The sequence below is a fragment of the Condylura cristata genome, unplaced genomic scaffold, assembly GCF_000260355.1.
Source record: "Condylura cristata isolate star-nosed mole 26May11 unplaced genomic scaffold, ConCri1.0 scaffold00008, whole genome shotgun sequence".
Lineage (NCBI taxonomy): Eukaryota > Metazoa > Chordata > Mammalia > Eulipotyphla > Talpidae > Condylura > Condylura cristata.
Window position 1 is genome coordinate 18,943,511 of NW_004567109.1, and position 20,760 is coordinate 18,964,270.

Here is a 20,760-nt window from a genome sequence, read left to right on the forward strand (position 1 = left end):
GGCCTCTTCTCAGGGAGATGGAGGCTGCCAGGTGGCTTGGGAGGTGGGAGGGTCCAGCTGGAAGGTGGGATGGCAGCCCCCCAGGTCTTGACAGCACTTCTGGTCCCTGCTCACTGCCCTTCCTGGCACTCCCTGGACCTGGGTCCCTCATGCATCTTGCTGGGGCATGTCCCAGCCCCACAGGATGCCTCCTCCAAGCACCAGGGAGCTCTCGGGGACCACACAATTGCCTTTGACACAAAGCACGTGCTCGAATCTGCTGCTGAGCATCTGGAGGGGCCTTGGGCAACAGCATTGCCTGTTTCTCAGGGGCCGGCTTGTTTCTTGCTCCTGTCCCATGATGGGCTGTGTCTAAGTGGAGGCTCACCCTGGACCAAACGTCCTCCCCCACCACACTGCACTGTTGAGCAGATGGTGCGCAGACCCTGATGAACCTCCTAGCAGTAGGAGAGTAATGCCAAGTGCTGCGGGCTAGGGGGATTAATCCCCAGAAGAGCCCGGGCCTCCGATGCTTCCTGAAGTGTCCTGTCCCTCGTGGCTTTAGGTCTCTCTCAGCAGTGCCTGGCTCCTGCCAACGCAGAGGCAGCACAGACACCAGCGTGCCCATGCCCGTGGGGGCCAGGCCCGTAGCAGTAGCTCATCCACCATCTCATTCCTTTCTCACACCAGCTGGGAGTGTAAACACCAGCGTCCATTTCATGACTGGTAAAACCGAGGCTCAGAGAGGCAAAGTGACCCCACTCTCGCCAAGATCATGAGCCAAAGGAGGCAGAGCAAGGGGTCTGACCAAATGGAGCGGGCATCATGCCTTATGATGCGAGGGGAGGTGGGAAAGCAGCCACCAAACCCCCCACCCAAGCCCCCCACTTCCACGCTGCTCACCTGCTTGAGAATCTGGGCAGCCATGGTGTGGGTGCAGTCGAAGATAATGCGAAATTCTCGGCCTCGCTTCATCTCCTTGAGCAGCGGGCGCGAGTCATCAGAGTCGAGGGGGAGCTGGCGGATCTTCAGACGGATGTTGTATCTCGACGGGGCCATGATGAGCTCCTGCAGTCGGATGAGCCCTGAGACGACAGGGACATGTGCACACCTGTGTCCACGGCTGCAGGCATCCAGGCGCGTGCACACATGCCACGGCCACAGGACTGCACGCACAGACACCCGGCCCGGGGAGCCAGGCGTGTGGGCACAGCGCGTGAGTCCGGTCACAGCACGAGCACGCTCAGGCATGTGTGAGCGGCAGTCCACACCTGCAGTGTCCCTAGCGCTATATGGACAGAGGCCCCCGCCCACAGGCATGTTTAGACAGACAGGGCACGCCTTCAGCTGAGGAACACGTGTGCAAATGCAGATAAAGGTGCACACACAGATGCATTACACTCAGGGAGATTCACGTGTAGGCGCGGCAGGACAGCAAGTCCCCACTGACCACAGCCACCCTCTCCTCTCTTGACCAGGGTGAGTGAGTGGACAGACGTATGGACGCTCAGCCAGAGGCCACCCCTCTCCCCTGCAACATGTGAGGCCGGAGACCTGCTGCAGGCTCTGGGCACAGGTGGTGGTGTGGGGGCAGCTGGGCTGACTGCTGGACTGGGCGGGGCTGGGCGGTAGGGCCCCTCACCCCACACCCCCAGGGCACCTGCCTCGAGAGCCTCACCTGTTCTTCCAGGACCAATGAACCACTGCCTCGAGGCCAGCCTCCATTGCTCTGTCCAAACCCTCCCCCAACCCCTCAGTCTGTGGCCGCCTCTGGCCTCGTGTCACTCACGTCCTGCCGAAAGCTCTTCAGCCTCACAGGCTGGGTCCTCTCGCCCCGGGCGCAAGGCCGGCGGGCCCTTAGGTGGCACTCAGTACAGATTTCCATAATTGGGTGACTTGCTGTTTCTTCCCCACCCCCCACCCCCCACATCCCATCCCATATTGAAAAGTCCATCCTCCACCTTAGCATTCTGCAAAACTGCTTAATCTGGGGACTTCCAGGGAAAACTGAATGTCATTTCCCGGAGACAAATGACTAGCTGAGGTCTAATTAAGTTCATTTCTGTCCTTACTTCAAGGTCTACTCTTGCTGATTTCTTGCTGCCTAGCCTGAAGCGGCCCTGCTGGTTCTCTGCCCACCCCACCGGGCCGGGGTCCCACGCGGGCCTCCTCCTGCTTGCCCGGGCCCCTGCCCACCCTCAGAGCTCAGTTCTGCAGCTGGCAGCACTGCCCACACGCCCATCTCCCCAGCAATGGCACTGGTTTTCCGTGGAGCAACTGCTGGCGCTCATCCGTGCGGTGCAGCTGGGTCTCCCCCCAGCTCCAGGGGCATCACGTGGCACCACAGCATGGCCAGTCTGCACACGCCCCACTCTGGGCACGGGGCAGGCTCAGAGACGGACATGACACCAGGGAGCAACTTCCAGAAACTGTGCTGGAGCAACCTGTACCCTTTTCCTTTAGCTTCAGCGAGGAGCTGTATGTCTGGGGCTCGCCATGTAAGATGTGGGAAGGGGTACACAGGACAGAAGGGACAGAGCGTAGGCGGGTCCTCATCGCGCCCCTTGGTGCCTCTGCACCAAGTAAGCGGAACCTACTCCAGAGCTTTCCAGCCAGGGCAGCCGACAGCCCCTCCCCTGCCCCCTCTTTTTGTTTAAGCTGTTTTGTGTTGGATTAAAGTTTGCAATCAGCAGTCCTAGTGTCCTTTAGCTGGACAGTCCCCTCCACTCCCAGCCCATCTAAGAAGGCTTCCAACAGTCCCAGCTTCCAGAGTCACTTTCTGGCTCTGTGCCTGGGTCTGTTCAGTGTCTCACTCCCATCCCTAGGGCTGCATGTCAGGAAGGCCACCTGCTAGAAAGGACAGAGTGACCCCCTGGGATGAAGCCTCCCCAAGCGCTCCCCATCGAGCATTGTGGTGACTTCACTGGGAGCAGGCCCCGGGAGCCCCAGCCCCTGGAAAGCCTCAGGCCCAGCCTCTGGGAGAGCCTCTGGGTTCATAGGCGCCCCAACTCTCAATACCAGACCTGAAGGTGAGGAAGAGGATCTGACCTCAGGTCAACTGACCTCCAGGGAGGGAGGGCCCACAGGCTCTACTCAAACACACACAGCTTCTCCCCGCCCCCGGCTGATTCCAGAAGTTCTTCACTTGACGGGACGGTGCCGCCCACTCATACCTGTAACCTCCAAGGCCCGACTTGTGCACACTTTGCTCCCGGTCTCTGTTTTCAGGCTCACATACAGCCTCAGCAGACATGTGGGCTTAGGGCTTGCGGATATGAGGACGGGGCAGCCTGGATCGTGGCGCACAGGCCGCCGGAGCCTTCCTGCCAGCCAAGCGCACTGCCCCGTGTAAAGTGACCCACATTCTCCGCAGCAGATGTCAGGCCTCCTTCCCATCAGTGTATTCCCGGCGAGGCAGGAGGCCGGCTCGGCCCACCCCGACAGAGCACCGGTTCCTTTGTTTGCCCGAGATGAGCTTTCCTTCGCGGCTGCTTCCCTAATCAATCTCTCTCAAAATATCTGCAGTGAATCATGGTTGGTGGAATCGTGCTTTTCACTTACAAAGCACTTCTGCACTCATTACCCTACTTAACCGCCCCTGGCCAAGCCGGCACGCCGAGCAATTCTACAGACAGGGAAACCGAGGCCTGCGAAGTTCAGTAGCTGCCTCCCACCCCAGCCCCGAGCACTGGTCGCCTGGTAGCGATGAGGTCAGAGTTTGAGACCTGGGCCCCTCCTCTCCACCAGGGTTTCTCTAAGCCCCTTCCTGGGAACTGGGCTTGTGTCTGTGTAGGAAGGTGGCCCGAGGCAAAACTCACAGGGCAAACACCGCTGGCTCCTGAGAGAGTCATTCCTGCACCGTCATGGGTGACTTGGCCTCTGAAAATCTCGGGCCAAACTTACAGCCGAGGCGTTTCATCTCCGTCACCCCATGACTGCAGAGGTGCAGAAAAGTATTGTCACCCTCCGATCACAAACCCCAACCCTATGTTTTGCCGCCTGCCCAACAGGGGGTGTCCCACCTGCCAACATCTGCCCCCGTGGGCATCATGACCCTTGTCTCTGCTTTCCTTGAGCCCTACCTCCTGCTCAGCCCCGGGACGCCTCCTGGGTGGCTCAGGGGCCCTGCTCCTGCCTCGAAGGCACTCAAGTCACGTCCTTCTGTCGATCGCTGCCTTCTCTGGCCTTCTCCTGGTCATACCTACTAAATCGTGGGCACATTTTTTTTTTAAAGATTTATTTATTCATATAGAACTGGGGTACAGGCCAGAGATGCGGAGGGTGAGAGGATTCACCAGAGACAGAGTGGGGAGCAGAACAGGCAGATCGACGAAGTACACTGCTGAGGGGAGCAGCGGGCGGGTCAGGAGAGGTCTGCCACGCCATGTGGTCACCTCCGGGGCAGGCGGGAATCGAACTCATGCGGAAGTGGCTTAAGCTTCTTAGTGCAGCGCTTTAACCCGCTGTGCCACCAGGGAGGGGCCCAATCGTGGATACATTATAAGACACTTTCCCTGAGGTATATTGCAAGGGTAGCCCTAATTTCTTACCCTTCCCTATCACCACACCTTTTGCCATATAACTTGTGTGGGTGCCCTCCACATGGGTAGGGGGCTTGGACCACCCACAACACTGGGCTCAGTCATGTGACCTGCTCAGAACAACAGGGGTGACATAGGCGTGACATAGGTGTGACACAGGAGGGAAGGGATGGCACCCTCTGCACCTGTGCCACTGCTCTGACAACCTGCCTGGATGCAAGACACATGGAGGAAACCAGTCACCCCGTCACCCTAGCCCCAGCCAACCCAGATCGCCCAACACTCCACTGAGACCAAGAAAACCATGGAACAGGCATGGAGTCTGCAGACTTGTGAGCTGAGCAGATGCCTGTTATTGGAGCCACTGAGCTTGCCAAGCCACTGGGCGTGTCAGACGGAGTGGCTGTGGGTACGGTACCCAGGACGCCCCTGCTAGCATGAGAACCATGGCTTGTCTGGGGCGCAGTGTGCCAGTGGGCCAGTCTCATGACTGGATTTGGTGGGAGCCGCTGAAGGCAATCCCATTCCTGACGGTGCATAGGGGAGCAGCCGGGCCCAGGGAGCTCTGCAAAGTGGCCTCTAGAAGGTCCTGAGACGATCTCCTCCCTGATAGAAGATATGGTCCCATTAAGAAACCTCCTTTGGCACCTGCTGTTCTTGAATCTACTCCCAGTCAGGCTGTCCTCGATCAACACAGCCCCCAGGCCTCCTCCTCGGCTCACTCAGTCCCCTCTGCCGCGAGGCTCACAGCTCTGCTCCCGGTCCACCTACCCTCCAGCACCCTCTCCTGGCTCCCTCCTCTGGACACTCAGCCAGGTTTTTCTCCCCCAAGTGCTCTTAACTCTGACTGAAGGACATGGCACTTGGTTCTTAGTTGAGATAACCTGAAATGCCCACAGTTCTCTGGGTGGGCTGCTGCTCCCTGTCCATGATGATGAATTCTCAAAGGGAGATGTGAAACCTTATCCTCACTTCTTTTTCCTCCCACCAGTGCTCAGCATATTCTTTCAAGTGAAATATAGTTTACTTTAACTTGACTTTCAATTCAACTTCACCATCGTAGCATAGACTCTGTACTAAGCGCTAACGGAAAGTTCCTGGCCTGGAAGCAGAAACAACTGGAAAGATAGACAGAGAGGTCTGTTCAAACTGGTACGTCTACAAGGCTATAGAACAGTGGGGGTGACCTGGAGCTGAGCAGGAGCACTCCTCAAAGGCAAAGAGCACTGGGCCAGGCTGGGGAAGCCCTGCCTTCAAGGATCTCTGGTGCGGTAGCAAAACCTACGAGAAGCTTGTAGAGTCCTGAGATAAATAAATAACTTTCTGGCTGTCTTTTCTGAGGGATTCTCTCCCCACGAGTCCCACTACCCATTAGGAGGTAATCAAGAGCTGACATTGAATCGCAGGCAGCTGAGAGCTGGAGGGCTCTTTCAGGCTGGATGCGGTAGCTCTTGACTCGACACGTTGGCAGAGCAAGCTAGATGGGTTAAGTGACTTGCCATGGTCACTGTCTCTTAAGAGGCTGGGCTGAGGGACGTCTTGGAACTCGAGTCTTTGGAAAGAAAGAGGAGGAGAGCAAACAGCTCTGCTACTTAGTGAGCCTTAGAGCCTGTAAACACGTAGAGCCAGCTTGAGTCCAAAGTCTGAGTGTGGAGCCAGCATGGAACTGGACATGCTCGCTACAGATGGAATGTGCAAGTGGGGGAGTGCAGGTGTTCAGGGGGCAGGTGTTGTGGGCGTGGCTGTGCAGGTATAGGTGTAGGTGATCAGGTGGCAGGTATGGGCGTGGCTATACAGACATAGATGCAGGTGGTCAGGTATGGGTGTGGTTATGCAGGTATAAGTGCAGGTGGCAGTTGTGGGCATGGCTATGCAGATATAGGTGCAGGTGGTCAGGTGTGGGCATGGCTGTGCAGGTATAGTTGCAGGTGGTCAGGTGTGGGCATGGCTGTGCAGGTATAGGCATAGGTGGTCAGGGGGCAGGTGTGGGTGTGGTTATGCAGGTATAGGCCCAGGGGTTTAGGTGTGGGTGTGCCTGAACAGCTCTGGGTGCAGGTAGGAGTACAGGTGCCCTGGTAGGTGCTGAGTACACATGTGAGCATGCCACTGGGGTGGAGGTGGCAATGTGAAGGTGAGGCAGGTGTGAGGGAGACTGGGGCTGCGTGAGAATGCACCTGCATCTAGGAGGGAGCTCGGGGCGAGCAGCAAGCTAGCTGGATGAAGCTTGGCCGACTTCCCCTACACGCCCTGAGCATGCACAGCCCTTTCCCCAGAGGCTGCTGCATGGGCCAAGCAGCTATGAGCCCAATCCCTAGCCCATCCCCAGCCCCGCCAGGCCTGCGCACCCACCTGTACTGTCGTCGTAGACCACGGTGGCCGACCGCCACTTGAGGTACTGGACCAGGTCGAGGATGGCGTGGCTGAGAGAGGCGTAGTCAGGGTAGAGGTTCACGTAGAAGGTGTCCTTGTTGTCCAGGGGGTGGTGCTTCCAGCGCAGCTGGATGTGGGGCACCTCCAGGGCATTGCAGATGGACTGGACGGCATTGGTGCAGGAGCCCTGTGACGGCCCGAAGATGGCCACTACGCCCAGCGCCAGCTGGTCACAGGCTGCGGGAGGAGGGCAGACGGCACAGGGTCAGTGGGGCTGATGGTGAGGGCACCCTGGTGGCAATGACTCCATAAACTGGGGAAAACGGAACCAGAGCCCTCTAAGAGGTGACTGCCGCCAAGCTCTGGGAATCTGTTTCCTTATCTGGGGATGGGCTGGAAAAGCCCCGCCTCATGGGATCACAGAGGCCCAGGGCCCCCCGTGTGCACGGCCCACAGCTCAGCACCCACGATGCAGATGCTGATGGCACCGCGGCGAGAGGCGCAGCTCAGCCCGTCCCTGCTCTGGGTGGGGACGTGAGACAAACAGGAGCCAGGCACCTGCTGGCTGGTGACACCTGAGCCCCCGCTCTGGCCTGTCCCTGAAATCCAGCGGGTACCTCTCACCTCCACTCCACACTGCTGCCCATGTGTCCGAGGGCGTCTCAGCACTAACCTGTCGGTGCTGTAAACTCTCTCCTCAGCCTCCCTGTCTGCAAGACGCAGCTCCACGGTCCTGTGCCTCAGGCCAAACCCTGGTTTTGTCTTGGGTCCTCTGGTTCTCTCCTACACCCCAGTCCATCAGCAACTGCAGTGGCTTCACCTTTGAAAGCTATCAGGACCTGCCTGCTTCTTGCCTCTTCTAGCCTGGTCCAAGCCACAATAATCATCTTCCAGTTGATGATTTTTTGATGATTATAGAAATCTCCTACCCTGGTTCCAGCTTCCTCAGAAATCCTCCGGACCATCTATTCTGCACTCCGCAGCTGGGGTGAGCCTTTCACAGCGTAAGGTGGGGGCATCATATTGCTCTGAGTGCTCCTGACTCATGCCAGTGGAACCCAAAGCCCCTTACAGTGCCCGATGAGCCCTGTTCTCCTCCCCACCTCCCAGGCAGAATCATACGTTTCTGACTTCATCTCCCACCCCTCCTGCCCTTCCTCAAGGTACGCAAGTGCCATGGTCTTCCTCAAACATGGCAGGCATTCCCCAACTCCCTGCCTCAGGGTCTTTGCACTGGCTCTTCCTCCTGGCTGGGGTGCTCTTCACTCAGAGAGCCACGTAACTCTTCCTATCCCCCCTTCAAGTCTCTTCATCTCTGTGTATGGGGAGGCAACATACTTGCTCTTTCCTTAGCAAACAAACCTTCATAACAACCTAGAAAGCCAGGTGGGAATGGGAACTTCCCATATGCACTGACCTGGCGCCCTCTACCTCCTCCTCTTTGAAGGCTGGCTTCCCCCGAACCCTAATGGGCCACGAGCTCTCACGTCTGAGCTCCGTCCACCCCGTTCCCCCTCAGATAAGTCCTGGGAGTGTAACCATGGCAGTTTGGCTCTCCCTCCAGAGAACAGCCCTGGGAAGAGGTGGGCCAGCCTGGTGGGCAAGGCCAACAGGCCAGGAAATTCAGGGCAAAATCTAGACAGGGCACAAGGTCCCGGTAGGCAAGACCTTTTGGTTGCACTCGCCCCTGTCCTCAGAGAGTTACTGGCCAGAAGAGGTTGAAGGGAGCACCTTCAAAGCACAGCCTCTTGCCGGGGCTGAGGGTTGGGCAGTGAAGCCAAAGACACAGGGTGCTTCTGAGCCTGCCATTCTGGTCCTCAGAATACTTTGTCTTTCTACTCACGTCCACCCTCTTCCCTCACAGTCTCCAGAGAAAAGGCGATATCATATAAGAAAGCTACTTTTCCTGAAACTCATGCTTCCCCCAAGAGCCCAGAGACTGCCACTGGCCAGGCCAAGGACCAGCACCTTGGGGGGAAGTGTGCTGGAACCGCTGGAATTTGAGACGGGACAGCCACATGCAAGAAAAAGCATGGCTGAGCCAGCGGGCATCTCCTGCATGACTCCCCCGGTCAATGCCAAGTGCAGAAGAGGCCAAACAGCAGGGCACATGGTGCCTTCCTGGGACCGGAGGCCAAGTCAGGGATATAGTTTTGTCTTTGCTACTGTCCCCTGGAGTCAGTGACCTGGGGCAGCACCTTGTGCGGGACAACCCCAGTGGTCATCACGCTTCAGAACAGGACCCCTGGGTGTCTGATTTAAGAGCAGTTCTCCATCGCGGCTGTGCCCGCAGGCAGCTGTGCCTTAACCTGCACACCACTGCCCAGCCCTGCCGCTCCTCCCTCTTCCTGCTGCCAGTCTTACCCTGGGAGGTGCCGAGCCTCTGCGCCAAGCTCTCTGACCCAGTACCAGCAGAACCGCCTGGGGCAGAGGTTACATGTGAATCACTTTGCAGCCATGGAGGGCAGATACCGATGTGGAGAAGTGGCAGTGAGCAAGTGACAGCTGACCAGGCCTGGTCACTCTCCTGCTTACTGAAGTCTAAGACAACGGACACCTACAAAGCCTGTAGGCTTCCTTCATATTCTACGTCCTCCTTGTGTTTCGACCCTTCCAGTTGGCCACCGATGTGTCTGGTGCCTACCCCGCTGCCCCTGACCTCTGCTCGTTCTTTGCCCCTGGGGCCTTTAGATTAGTGACTTAGCCAAGTGACTGGTGTGCCTCATCGCCTCTCACTGCCACCACCACTTCTCACTACCTCCTCTAGCGATCTGCCTGTTGGATTTCCCTCTTTGACCTAACCCTTGAAGCAGGTGGGCAGATACTCTCCTGCCAACCCAACCCCGCCTGCCCAGTCTCTTAGATCATGCCCTGCTTTGGCCCAGCACCTGGCTATCCTGTCTGACTGAATTAAGGGAGAGGGGACCAAACACATGTTTGGTGATGCAGAGGACAGTCAGCGGGATCTTGAAGGATGTGCTTTTGACACTGGAAAGATGACAATGAAGGTAACCACATGGCAGGTGTCCTGGCAGGTGTGCACAGCACTGTAAGGCATGAGGGGCCATCACGGTGACCACACTGCTGAGATTGGGACTGGTGATAGTGTCGGCGTGATGGGCCAGTGGGTGGTGACCATGGGGTGCTCTGAAGTGTCAATAACAGGGATGCTGATGGCAGCAATGACGATGGTGCTGTGATGAGAGAAGGGGCTACAGTGTGGACGGGGGCGGAGGCCGTGGGGTTGCTGATGGGGGCCTGGAGCCGTGATCTCGTGGTGGTGATGGCAGGGGGCATGGTGATGCTGGCAGGGGTGTGAGCAGAGGTGGCAACAATAGCGATGATGCCACTGCCGTGACAGCGATAACGCCAGTGGGAAGGATGATGGTGAGCCAGCATGGGCGAGACTGGTGAGAGGACCTGCTGCCGCACAGGGGTGGTGAGGATGGCGGGCACGGTGACGTGGTGGAGATGGTGTAGGAGCACACTGATGCCAGCACTGCTACTGGTGACAGGAGTGGTGGGGATGGTGTGCTGGTGTGAACACTGGCGGTGCTGGCCATGTGGCGATGATGGCCACACTGGCCTTCACGCCGCTAGAGCCCAGGGCCAGGTCACTGTGGGGGGCAGGGTGCCCGTGCAGCCCTTCAGCCATTCTCGGCTGCTCTCCGCATCCCGTTCCTGACCCTCTCGGGTTCCTGCCACCCTGAGGATGTTTCAGCCTGGCACAGCTCTGTTGCCCCTGGCCCCAAGTAAGCAGGGCAGGTGATGCGGGCCCGGCAACAGCAGCAGCAGGTTTCTCTCCAGATGTTTCCAAGGCCGCAGCCAGTTCTCGCTCTGGCAGCCCTTGGCACATACACTGCAGTAATTTCACTATTTGTGGCTTCAATTTTGAATCCATTTTCTGGTCATTTTACAGGAACTCAGTGGCTCACAGTCTTTGCAGGCAGCCACAGCCTGAATGCAGTCCCCTCCCCCTCTCCATGGCAATTGTAGTTATAGCAAAAATTATCCCAATCAATTTGTGTCTTAAAAGGAATTGAGCAGCCCAGAGAATACGTGAAGGAAGAGGCGCCTGGGGAGTGCTGGGTCGATTCCAGGCCCGCTTGGTCAGGCCTGGAAAGAAACACAGCTACCAGAGCTGCCCCTTTTAATGGGGAAAGGCTTCCTGGGCCCCCAGCGGAGGGTAGTTTACCCAAGCCTGCCAGTCTCCCCAGGGCCCCAGGTGGCTGGTCCAGCAGGTGGGGAGGGAGTGGGGAAGGAACCCACGCCTACAGAGAAGGAATTATCATCAGGTTAATTAGAATTAGGCCCAAGTTCACCCCCTGCAAGAGTCCTAATGATGCTCTCCAGGAATACATTTTTAAAAGCAAAGATCAAAAGAAAACATGAAAATCACAGGAACTTGGAGCTCCCTGAGGGCTGGAGGGTGCTTAATAGGGAGCATGATCCAACAGCAGAAATGCCTCCTGGGTCAGACATCAGGGCCCCCCACCACAGCTGGGGGCTGTCTTAGGTATCATCAGAGTGACAGCAGAGAGGAGATACATTTTTTATTTTTAGATAGAGTTAGATAAAGTGCATTCATTTTAAACACAAACTTCCATGACATTTTACATATACCTGCACTTATGTCGCGACTACTTGGCTCAGAATACAGAACATTTCCAGCACTTTAGAAGGTCCCCTTGCCAGGTACTGGCCACTCCTCACTGCTCCCTTCCTAGAGGTACCTTAGTCTACCCACCACATCAGCTCTGGGAAGCTCACCTGTGACGTTGTGTGTGGCAAGATTTTGTTTTTCTTTGGATCGCCAGTCCTAATTCCCTTGTATAACTACCACAAGAAGCCACCGTCCTGCTGATGGACTTAATTGACTTCCACCTTCTGGCTACTGTCGATAAAGCGGCTTGGACATCCCTACAGGTATATTCATCTAGCTTTAGGAGATATTCTGAACATTTCCCTGAGAAGTTGGGCCAGTTTTCACACTCACCAGCATTGTGTGCAGAAAATAAACCTCAACCCTTACCTCCCACCCAACACAGAAAATCAATTTGAGACAGATTATAGCGCTTACTAAGAAAGATAAAACAATAGAGCTTCTAGAAGAGAACATTAGAGCATATCTTCATGACCTTAGGGTAGACAAAAGATATTGATAAATTGGATTTCTTTAAATTAAGACCGTTGCTCTGCAAATATACCACCGAGAGTGAAAAGGCAAGTTCATTGGCGACAGACACAGGCAACACCTATTTCCAACAAAGGGCTCTTAGCAGGATATATGACAACTTTACAAATCAATGAGAAAACGACACGCAACTTGATTTTTAAAATTGGTTGAATGTGGCCCTCCCTAGTGGGACAAGGGGTTAAAGCACAGCACTATGAAAGTATCCTTGGCCACTGCTGCATGAGTTTGATCCCCAGCCAGGGAGCTGACCCACATGGCACAGCAGGCCTCTTCTGTCTTGCCCACTGCTTCCTGCTGCAGTGTGTTTCAGTCCATCTGCCTGTTCTGCTCCCCACTCTGTCTCTGGGGAATCCTCTCTGGCCTGTACCCTAGACTTGTATGAATAAATAAATCTTAAAAAAAAAAACAATTAACAGGCCCTCCCTGGTGGCGCAACGGGTTAGAACGCAGCACTGCAAGCTAGCTGAAGCCACTTCAGGGTGAGTTCCATCCCCGCCCCTGCTGGAGGTGACCCACGTGGTTCAGTAGACCTCTCCTGACCCACATGCTGCTCCCCTCAGCAGTGTATTTCAGTAGATTTGCCTGTTCTGCTCCCCACTTTGTCTCTGGTGAATCCTCTCACTGCCCCTGCACCTCTCGCCTGTAACCCAGTTCTGTTTGCATAAATAAATCAATCTTAAAAATGAGTAAATAAATAAAATTGCTTGAAAGGCTCAAAAAGTTACTCCAGGAAAGAGATTTAAATGATTAACATATCAGAGGCTATTCCACATCTTGTTTCTCAGGAAAATACAAAATAAAGCCACAAAGATGCCCACACCAGGTCACCAAAGTGACCCAAATTTAAAAAAAAGACAGACTTTACCAAGAGTTAGCAAGAGAATAGAACAAGTGCCCCTCAGCCTTTGCCAGAGGGAGTGCGGCTCAGTGCAGCAACTTTGGAAGTTGTCTCGCTGAAGAATTGTTGAGCCGCTTGATGCATATATTGGAACACTGTACAAGAGGGCAGAGCAGATACCTGCTACATTCCACACCACAGAGGTGCATCACAGTGTTATCACAGGGTGAAAACGGCAAGATCTGCAAAAGCATGTACCGGAGGCTCCATTTATATGAAGCTCAAAAACAGGCAAAAGCCACTTCTGACAGTAGTGTCAGCGACGGCTGTACAGCAGAGCAGGGGAGAGGCAAAGGGATGCGCGAGGTGGTGGAAGAGGGGGCGGTGATCACACACACGCAGTGATCACACATGTGCAGTGATCACACACATGTGCCATGGTCACACACACACAGTGATCACACACGCAGTAGCCACACACAGTGATCACACACACATACAATGGTTACACACATGGAGTGATGACATACACACAATGATCACACACACACAGTGATCACACACACACAATGATCACACACACATGCAGTGGTCACACACAGTGATCACACACGTGCAATGGTCACACACATGCAGTGATCACACACACAGTGATCACATACACAGTGATCACACACATGTAGTGATCACACACACATGCAGTGATCACACACACAGTGATCACACACACACACACAGTGACGACACACACAGTGGTCACACACACGCACAATGATCACACAAATGCAGTGATCACACACACATGCGGTGATCACACACACACAATGATGACACGCACAGTGGTCACACACACGCAGTGATCACACACACATGCCCATGTGCATGCAACACACACACCACACAACGGTCAAGGCTGTGAATGAAGAGTCCACAGTGTAATAAATTGGCAGCAGGAGATCTGATCTGATCTGGGATCCCTGGGACAGCTCCTTGAGGACTCAAAGTTTGAGAGGAGAAGGCTGAGTCAGCAAGACAAAAGGGGGACACAAATGGGGTGGGGAGCAGGAACTACATGTAAGCAGAAGAAGCAGTGGTGGGAGGCCTGGAGTGGGGGGAAGCATGGCACCCTGAGGTGGTGCTGAGGGAGTGACAGCTGGAGTGGGTCAGGAGGGTCACACTGGGACAAGACTGGACAGACTCTCGTTCTGATCTGGGGACAGGAGGGTGGGCTACACCACCCAGGGTTTTGGGCAAACAGGTGATTGCGCCTGGTGTAGGGCAGGGAGGGGCTGCAGGTTCAGCCACGTGGGGTCCAAGGCTGAATCCCAGAGCTGGACGTTTCTGCTGGGGCTGCTCAGTCCACTCCTGGGTGTGGACGGTGAGTCCTGTTGGGTACGCGCCTCCGAAGGTGCTGGCACTCCAGCTGGGCTTGCTGCCCACTGGGAAAGCCCCTACACTGTATGGCAGGGGCCCGCTATGGAGTCACTGTCCCATTTTAGTAACTTTTAGGAAAAATGGACAGCAGAGCCAGCACCACCCCAGCAATGTGGACCCTGGCATTGTGATTCCAGGGATTTGCTCTGCGTCCTACCTCACTGAACAGCAGAGGTTGAGGTCAGTCATATTGTAGATGTTGAGGCTGGGGAGAAGGTGCCAGCAGGAGCTCCCAGGAAGGGGTAGAGACCTGACTGCACGGTGTTGGCCAGAGCGGGGGCCGAGGGCTGAGGAGATAGGTAGGAGGAGGGAATGGTGGCCAGCCAAGACCAACAGGGTGGGGTGTCAGTAGGCATTCTGTTGGCTCGGGGGCTTAGGGGAGTGGACTAACAAAAACGTCAGCAGTGATCATGTTCAATGTTAGGGGCCCACTGACCATGAGCACCCAGGGCAGGAGGAGCAGGGCTGGAGGGGGCAGGGTCCAGCTGTGGGAGAGCACGCGCATTAGGCCGAGGGGCTTGGCCTGGAAGTTCAGGGTGTGGGGAGCAAGGCAGCCTGCATCATAAGAGCAGCCACACTGGCACTTGCTATGTGCCAGGTGCTGTGCGAAGCATTTCACAGAGGTGTGCCCCTTTCATAGGTGAGAACACTGAGGCTTGGGGCACTATGTCCAAAGTCACACAACTATTATCAGAGGTGGCCCATCAAGTCAAGCAGGCTGGCTCCAGGTCCATGTGAGCATCCTCTCTGGGCTCAGATGTTTACCCAAAGTGGGGCTTTGGGGAACAGGCCAACAGCAGGCAGCACCTTGGCAAGTCTGCACCTGGGAACACAGGGACCTTCATAAGACCAAGGGGCCCATATGGCGGACCTCTATCCTCCCTGGATGCACGGGTGATGTGCCCCTAAGCCCAGTGACGGGCTGCACGCAGCAGTGCAGGGTCCCACGCCCCAACCTCACATCATGACTCCCTGAGTCACTCAGCCATCACTTCCCTCAGCACTTACTACACGCCACTGTTTGAGGTACAGGGGCCGTATCAGTGCACGAGAGAGGTCCCTTTCACTCCTGCCAGGGAGAGGGGGGAGACTTTAAACAACTACAGTGACTCTGCTATAGGCTGAGACAGGGAACTTGAAGAAGAAAGGCAGGGGGTTGTGATGGTGCATCATCGGGAGACTGGTCATCCCTGGAATCAGATCGCTTTAATTTTAAATGGAGTTCCATGGAACTCCAGGGTTCCGAGGAAGTTATTTCCAGAGTTACCTAAGCCCTTACATTAAATGTGTGTGCGCGCACACACACATGTATGTATGCAAACACATATATGAGACATGCATGTGTATATATGTTATTATAATATATGAACTATATTTCCTAAAACAGTAACCAGGAAGCACATTTGTATACTTAAATGTGTTACATGCCTCACTGGAGACTGTCAGCTCATTCAGGCATTGACAGATGACCTTGTTTTTTTGTGTGCGAGGATCTTGGAACAAAATTCTCAGCCCTTCTGTGCAACTATTGGAGTTTATTGTAGATGTATCACTAATGAGGACAGATGTAGCCCAACGTTTGTTTTTGTTTTACTTTTAATGTGGGTGTGGGGGGGGACTTTAGTTGGATTTACTACAACTTATTTTTATGAATTAGGATTTCTTTGTTATTATGTAGACAAACCAAATTATAGAAACATATTGAATTCTGAGGCCAATGTCAGATTCAAGAGTCACCCTGGAGCTAAGTTATTACAGTCACTGAAGCAGTCCTGTTTTTTTACAGCATGTAAATGCTGCACGTTTGAACTTACACATGATCAGTTTGATATAAATATAGTAAATACCGAAAATTAGAGAAAAAAACATGCTTGAAAATGCCAGGTTTGGTTTAGAGGTATGGGAGACAAGGGCTGGCCTCCTTACTGCCGCAGCTTCACCGCCACAGACCCCCACCCTTCAACCCCCAACACTCTCCTGCGACCTTTCACTCCCTCACACCTCTGCCAGTGACCTGTGAATTCCTGATGAAGACCCATCATTTCTGAGGGATGACACAACCTGAGCCAAGCTGGTACACAGGCAGGATCCCAAACCAGGAGGAAAAGGCTCTAATTCCCATCCCCAACCAGCGCGCCCGCCCATTTTCAGAACCTTGGATAGCGGACAGCCCTGCTCCTTAGGTTGGGAAGAGAACTGTGGGGTCTGGACACTCACCCTTCTTGGTGGCTTCAAAGCTGTCATGGAAGTGAATCCTCTGGATGTCGTAGGTCAAGGTTGTATTGGGCAGCAGAGTCCTGTTCCTGTTGATAATGTTGGCAGAAAATCGAAAGGCGTGCTCTTCAGCGTTCATGACCTGGGCATTGGGGCCGTCTGCATACTCAAAGATTCCTCCTGTGAGAGATGGGTAAAATTGTGTGTGCTGGTGAAGGGAGGGGGAAGCTAACAAAGATGCTTGGCTCAGAAGATTCTGTGGACAAGATCTTCCCCCCACAAATGTTCAATAATACCCTAGATAATTCCCATACACAGAAATTGTACTAGACCATAAGAAATATGAAAATCCTCCTACCTAGCTCATTTTACTCAGTCAGCAAACTGCTGACAACAGAGCCTGATATACAGAACCAAAGTAAAATGAACAACTTATTAATATTTCTATGAAAATTCTTGATAAAGTTCCAGCAAATAGAATCTTTTAGAATATTACAAGGATATCATACCATAACCAAGCTGAGTTGTATTCAGGCATATAAGGGTGGCTTAATATACAGGAATCTATGAATATCATTCTATCTTATCAATAGCTCAAAGGAAAAAAAAAACACGATAAACTCACAAAATGTAGAAAAGCATTTGATAAAATCCAATATCTACTGTGTTAAGAATGCTTAATAAACTAGCACCAGAAAAGATGTTTCCTTGAATCATCTTTAGCTCAAATTGGCCTTTAATATTATATTAATGATGAAGCAGTATAGGCATTCTCAATAGATTTAAAAAGGGGGGAGAGGGTAAGAATTCGCACCACATCTTTAACTAATGAGATAAGAGAAGAATTTAGAGGCACAATTCCTGGAAAGAGAAAAATTCTTAGCAAATTACAGAACTGCTTCCTTAAAACTCTTCAGATAGATCTCAAACATTAAAACTAGTAAGAACTAAGACCAAATTTGAACTTAGGACAAATTCATATTAGTAACAACCAGTAAGAAAACTTAACAGTAAAAGGATTTCCTTTATAATAGCAAGAAAAATATTTCATAACTAATAGCCAGCCCAATAAGAAGCGTAGAATATCAGCACTAAAAATGATGAGAACACAGTAAGCAGGAGAGATAAGCACGGCCTTAAATTAGATGTGTCATGAACCTGGATAGTTGGATTCAAGGGTCAAGGTGTCAGTTCTCTTCAAATTAAATTTTCAGCTTAATGCAATTCTAATCAGAATCATGAAGGATTTTTCTTTTATTTGACAAAAATGACTCTAAAATGCATCTGGAAAACCAAGTAGGTTAGTAACAATCTAAAAAGAGACGAGAAGTGACTTGAACTGCCAGATTTAAAAATATGTAAAAAAGCCAAAATAATTAAAACTATGTTCTCGTGTCCTGCAAAAATATAAATAGCTCAATAATAGTATGAAAGAAAAAGCTCCCAGAAAGAGATTCAAGTAGAGATAGGTGTACAAGTTGTGAGAAAGGGGGTTACTTCCAATTGGCAGAGAATAGATGAATTATTCATTGTGCTGGAACAATTATTCAATTTACTTGGGAGAAATTTTAGTTAGATTTCAATCTTAAACTATATATCAGAATAAGTTCCAGATCGATTAAAATAGCAAGAAATTAAGGCAAAGAAGGAAGAAAGAAAAGCAACAAAAACATAGAGGTGAATCTGATACGATATTGGGGAACAGGGCTTTCTTGGTATTTCAGAAAGTCGAAAGCCCTTTATTATTATATATATTATAATATATATAATTACACACATATGACATAGTCAAATTACACGCACACACATGACATATATATGCCGTGTGTGTGTGCGTGTAATTTGACTACCATAAACAAGATTAAATGACAAAAACAACGTTGAAAACAATTTTTGTAACAGATATGGCACTATGAAGGTTGATGTTCTATTTTTTAAAAGTACTTTAAACTCAACAAAAAAAGAAAATATTCCAATGGGAATGTGCAAAGGGATGTGCATTCTCTTTTATTTATTTAATCAAATAAACCCAACTAAAGCCACTTTAGCAATCCCATTGGCAGACAAAGAGATTAAGCTGGGGAGGGTGTTTGGAAAGTTTGCTGAACCCTCGGTGAAAGTGGAGAGTTGCCCACGGCCTTCCGTGGAAGCCACAGAAATACATCAAAAGCCTTAGTCAAAACTCAGACCTTTGACTCAAGACTGCGGCTTTGGCAGCTGACTCCAGCAGTGACAGTGAGCCACAGGCCACATGGGAGAGGGGTCTGGGAGTGTCAACACAGGGAGATAGTACACGAACTGCCCTTTGCTATGTGTTTCTATATTGTGGCAACACTTAGTATTTGGGAAATGCCATGATATGTTTTACATGTAAAATGGAGGTGATAAAGCAGAAGATGCAGTGTGCCTTAAGTTAGAAGAAAAAGAGGCAGAAGTTTTATTATTAACATAATAGGAGACATTTCAAAGCAACACAATAGTCCTTCCTGATTTTTTATTTTGTTTTTTATGCTTTATTAAATTTTCCGAATGCACCTTTATTCTTTAAACAAAGCCAACTTCACTAAGGCTTTATTTACATTTAAAAACCCCATAAAATTCACCCTCAATGTACAAAGCTTGTAGTAAATGTACTGAGTCCTGTGACCACCATCCCAATCCAGCTTCTGAATATTCCCATCACCCAGTCAGCATCCTGTGTCCTCTGACAGTCAGGCCATCACTGTCCTCACCTCAGCCCCAGGTAACTTACTTTCCATCTATAGAGATTTGTCTTTTCCAGACATTTCCTATTAATGCAAACATTCATGTGGCTTTCTCACTTAGCAGTGTTTCGGAGGTTTATCTATGTTGTAACAGGGATCAGTGTATCATTCCTTTTTATTGTAAAATAATATTACTTTGTAGGGCTATACCACATTTTACTCACTTGCCAAGAGATGGGTGTTGGAGTGTTCCGATCATTTTGAAAATTAAAAAGTAAAGCTGTTTTTGAAAATGAACAAATCCAGTACCCCACCCACGCTCTAGCAGGCTCACGGCATGTAACACATGGTAGATGTGCATGTAGTCCATGTGAGCGTGCATAAATGTGAGGGGCGCATGCACACAGACAGGAAGGGCACACCCTGAATGCCAAGGGGCTCTTTCTGGATGGCAGAATTATGGGTGACTTTCATTTCCTTCCTTGTGTTTTTTTCCCTGCATCTTCAAAAAGTTCTGCAGTGATCATGGGATACATTTCTAATCAGAAAAGTCATGATGTGATTGTGTGTGTGTTCAAAGGAAAAGAAATGATCAAAATACCATATGACCCAATAATTCCATTTCTAGGAAGATAAATTTAGACAAAGTTAGAGATACAGAAACATATTTCTGTATAAGGATAATCTTGACATAAGGTTGAGAAAAATAGAAACAACGTAATGTCCAAAAGCAGATTACTCAAAATATTAAGATCCACCCATATGGCAGAATTTGCTGGCATTCACAGTTGAAGCATGGGATGGCATGGAGTGGTGTCTGGGGCTTGCTTTGAAGGGGGTGGACGAAAAGAGCATGCAGACAGGGTGGGAGGGAGGGTGGGCTGCTGGTTGTGGGGTGGGGGGGGGCGGTGGCCACACGAAGATGCATTTTACTATTCTCCTTCAGGGTCTGTGACAACACCCTTCAAAACAGAACTTTAAAATCACTGTGTAATGAAGCAAAAACACCAAACCATGGTAGTACAATCAGCAAAGAGACACAATATTATTTGCAGATGCTTATTGCTGTTCTCTAAAACTCAAGGATCAGATGAAACCCAGGAGGAACTAAACAGGGAACACATGGAGAGACCGGCACGCTACTATCGGAAAACACAGCCTTCCCATATATCAGCAATAAACAGTGAGGAATTATAAAGAATAAGAGACCCTATTCACGAAAGCCACAAGGAAAAAATAAAATACTTTACAATAAATGTGCAATTCCTATATCAAGAAAACTACAAAACTTTACTGGGGCACATAAAAGAAGACTTGAATAAATGGTGAGACATAACTTTCTCCCGGAAAGGAAGGCTCAATATTGTAAAGATGTCAGTTCCCCTCAAATTAATTTATAAATTTAATGCAATTCCAATTAAAATCAAAAAGGACATACCAGAGGGCATACACCACAATGTTAACAGAGGTTCTTTCTAGAAA

General features: G+C 51.4%; 1 protein-coding gene across 1 annotated transcript in view; it reads right to left on the reverse strand.

The window, feature by feature from the left end:
- The window catches only part of GRIK3 (glutamate receptor, ionotropic, kainate 3), a 186,925-nt gene that overhangs the window by 56,741 nt on the left and 109,424 nt on the right, over positions 1 to 20,760 (reverse strand). Inside the window, exons 2-4 of the mRNA XM_004678805.2 lie at positions 16,577 to 16,753; positions 6,870 to 7,127; positions 883 to 1,064 (exon numbers count right to left, since the gene is read on the reverse strand). Coding sequence (XP_004678862.1) covers positions 883 to 1,064; positions 6,870 to 7,127; positions 16,577 to 16,753 — 617 coding nt within the window. The remainder of the gene's footprint in view (positions 1 to 882; positions 1,065 to 6,869; positions 7,128 to 16,576; positions 16,754 to 20,760) is intronic.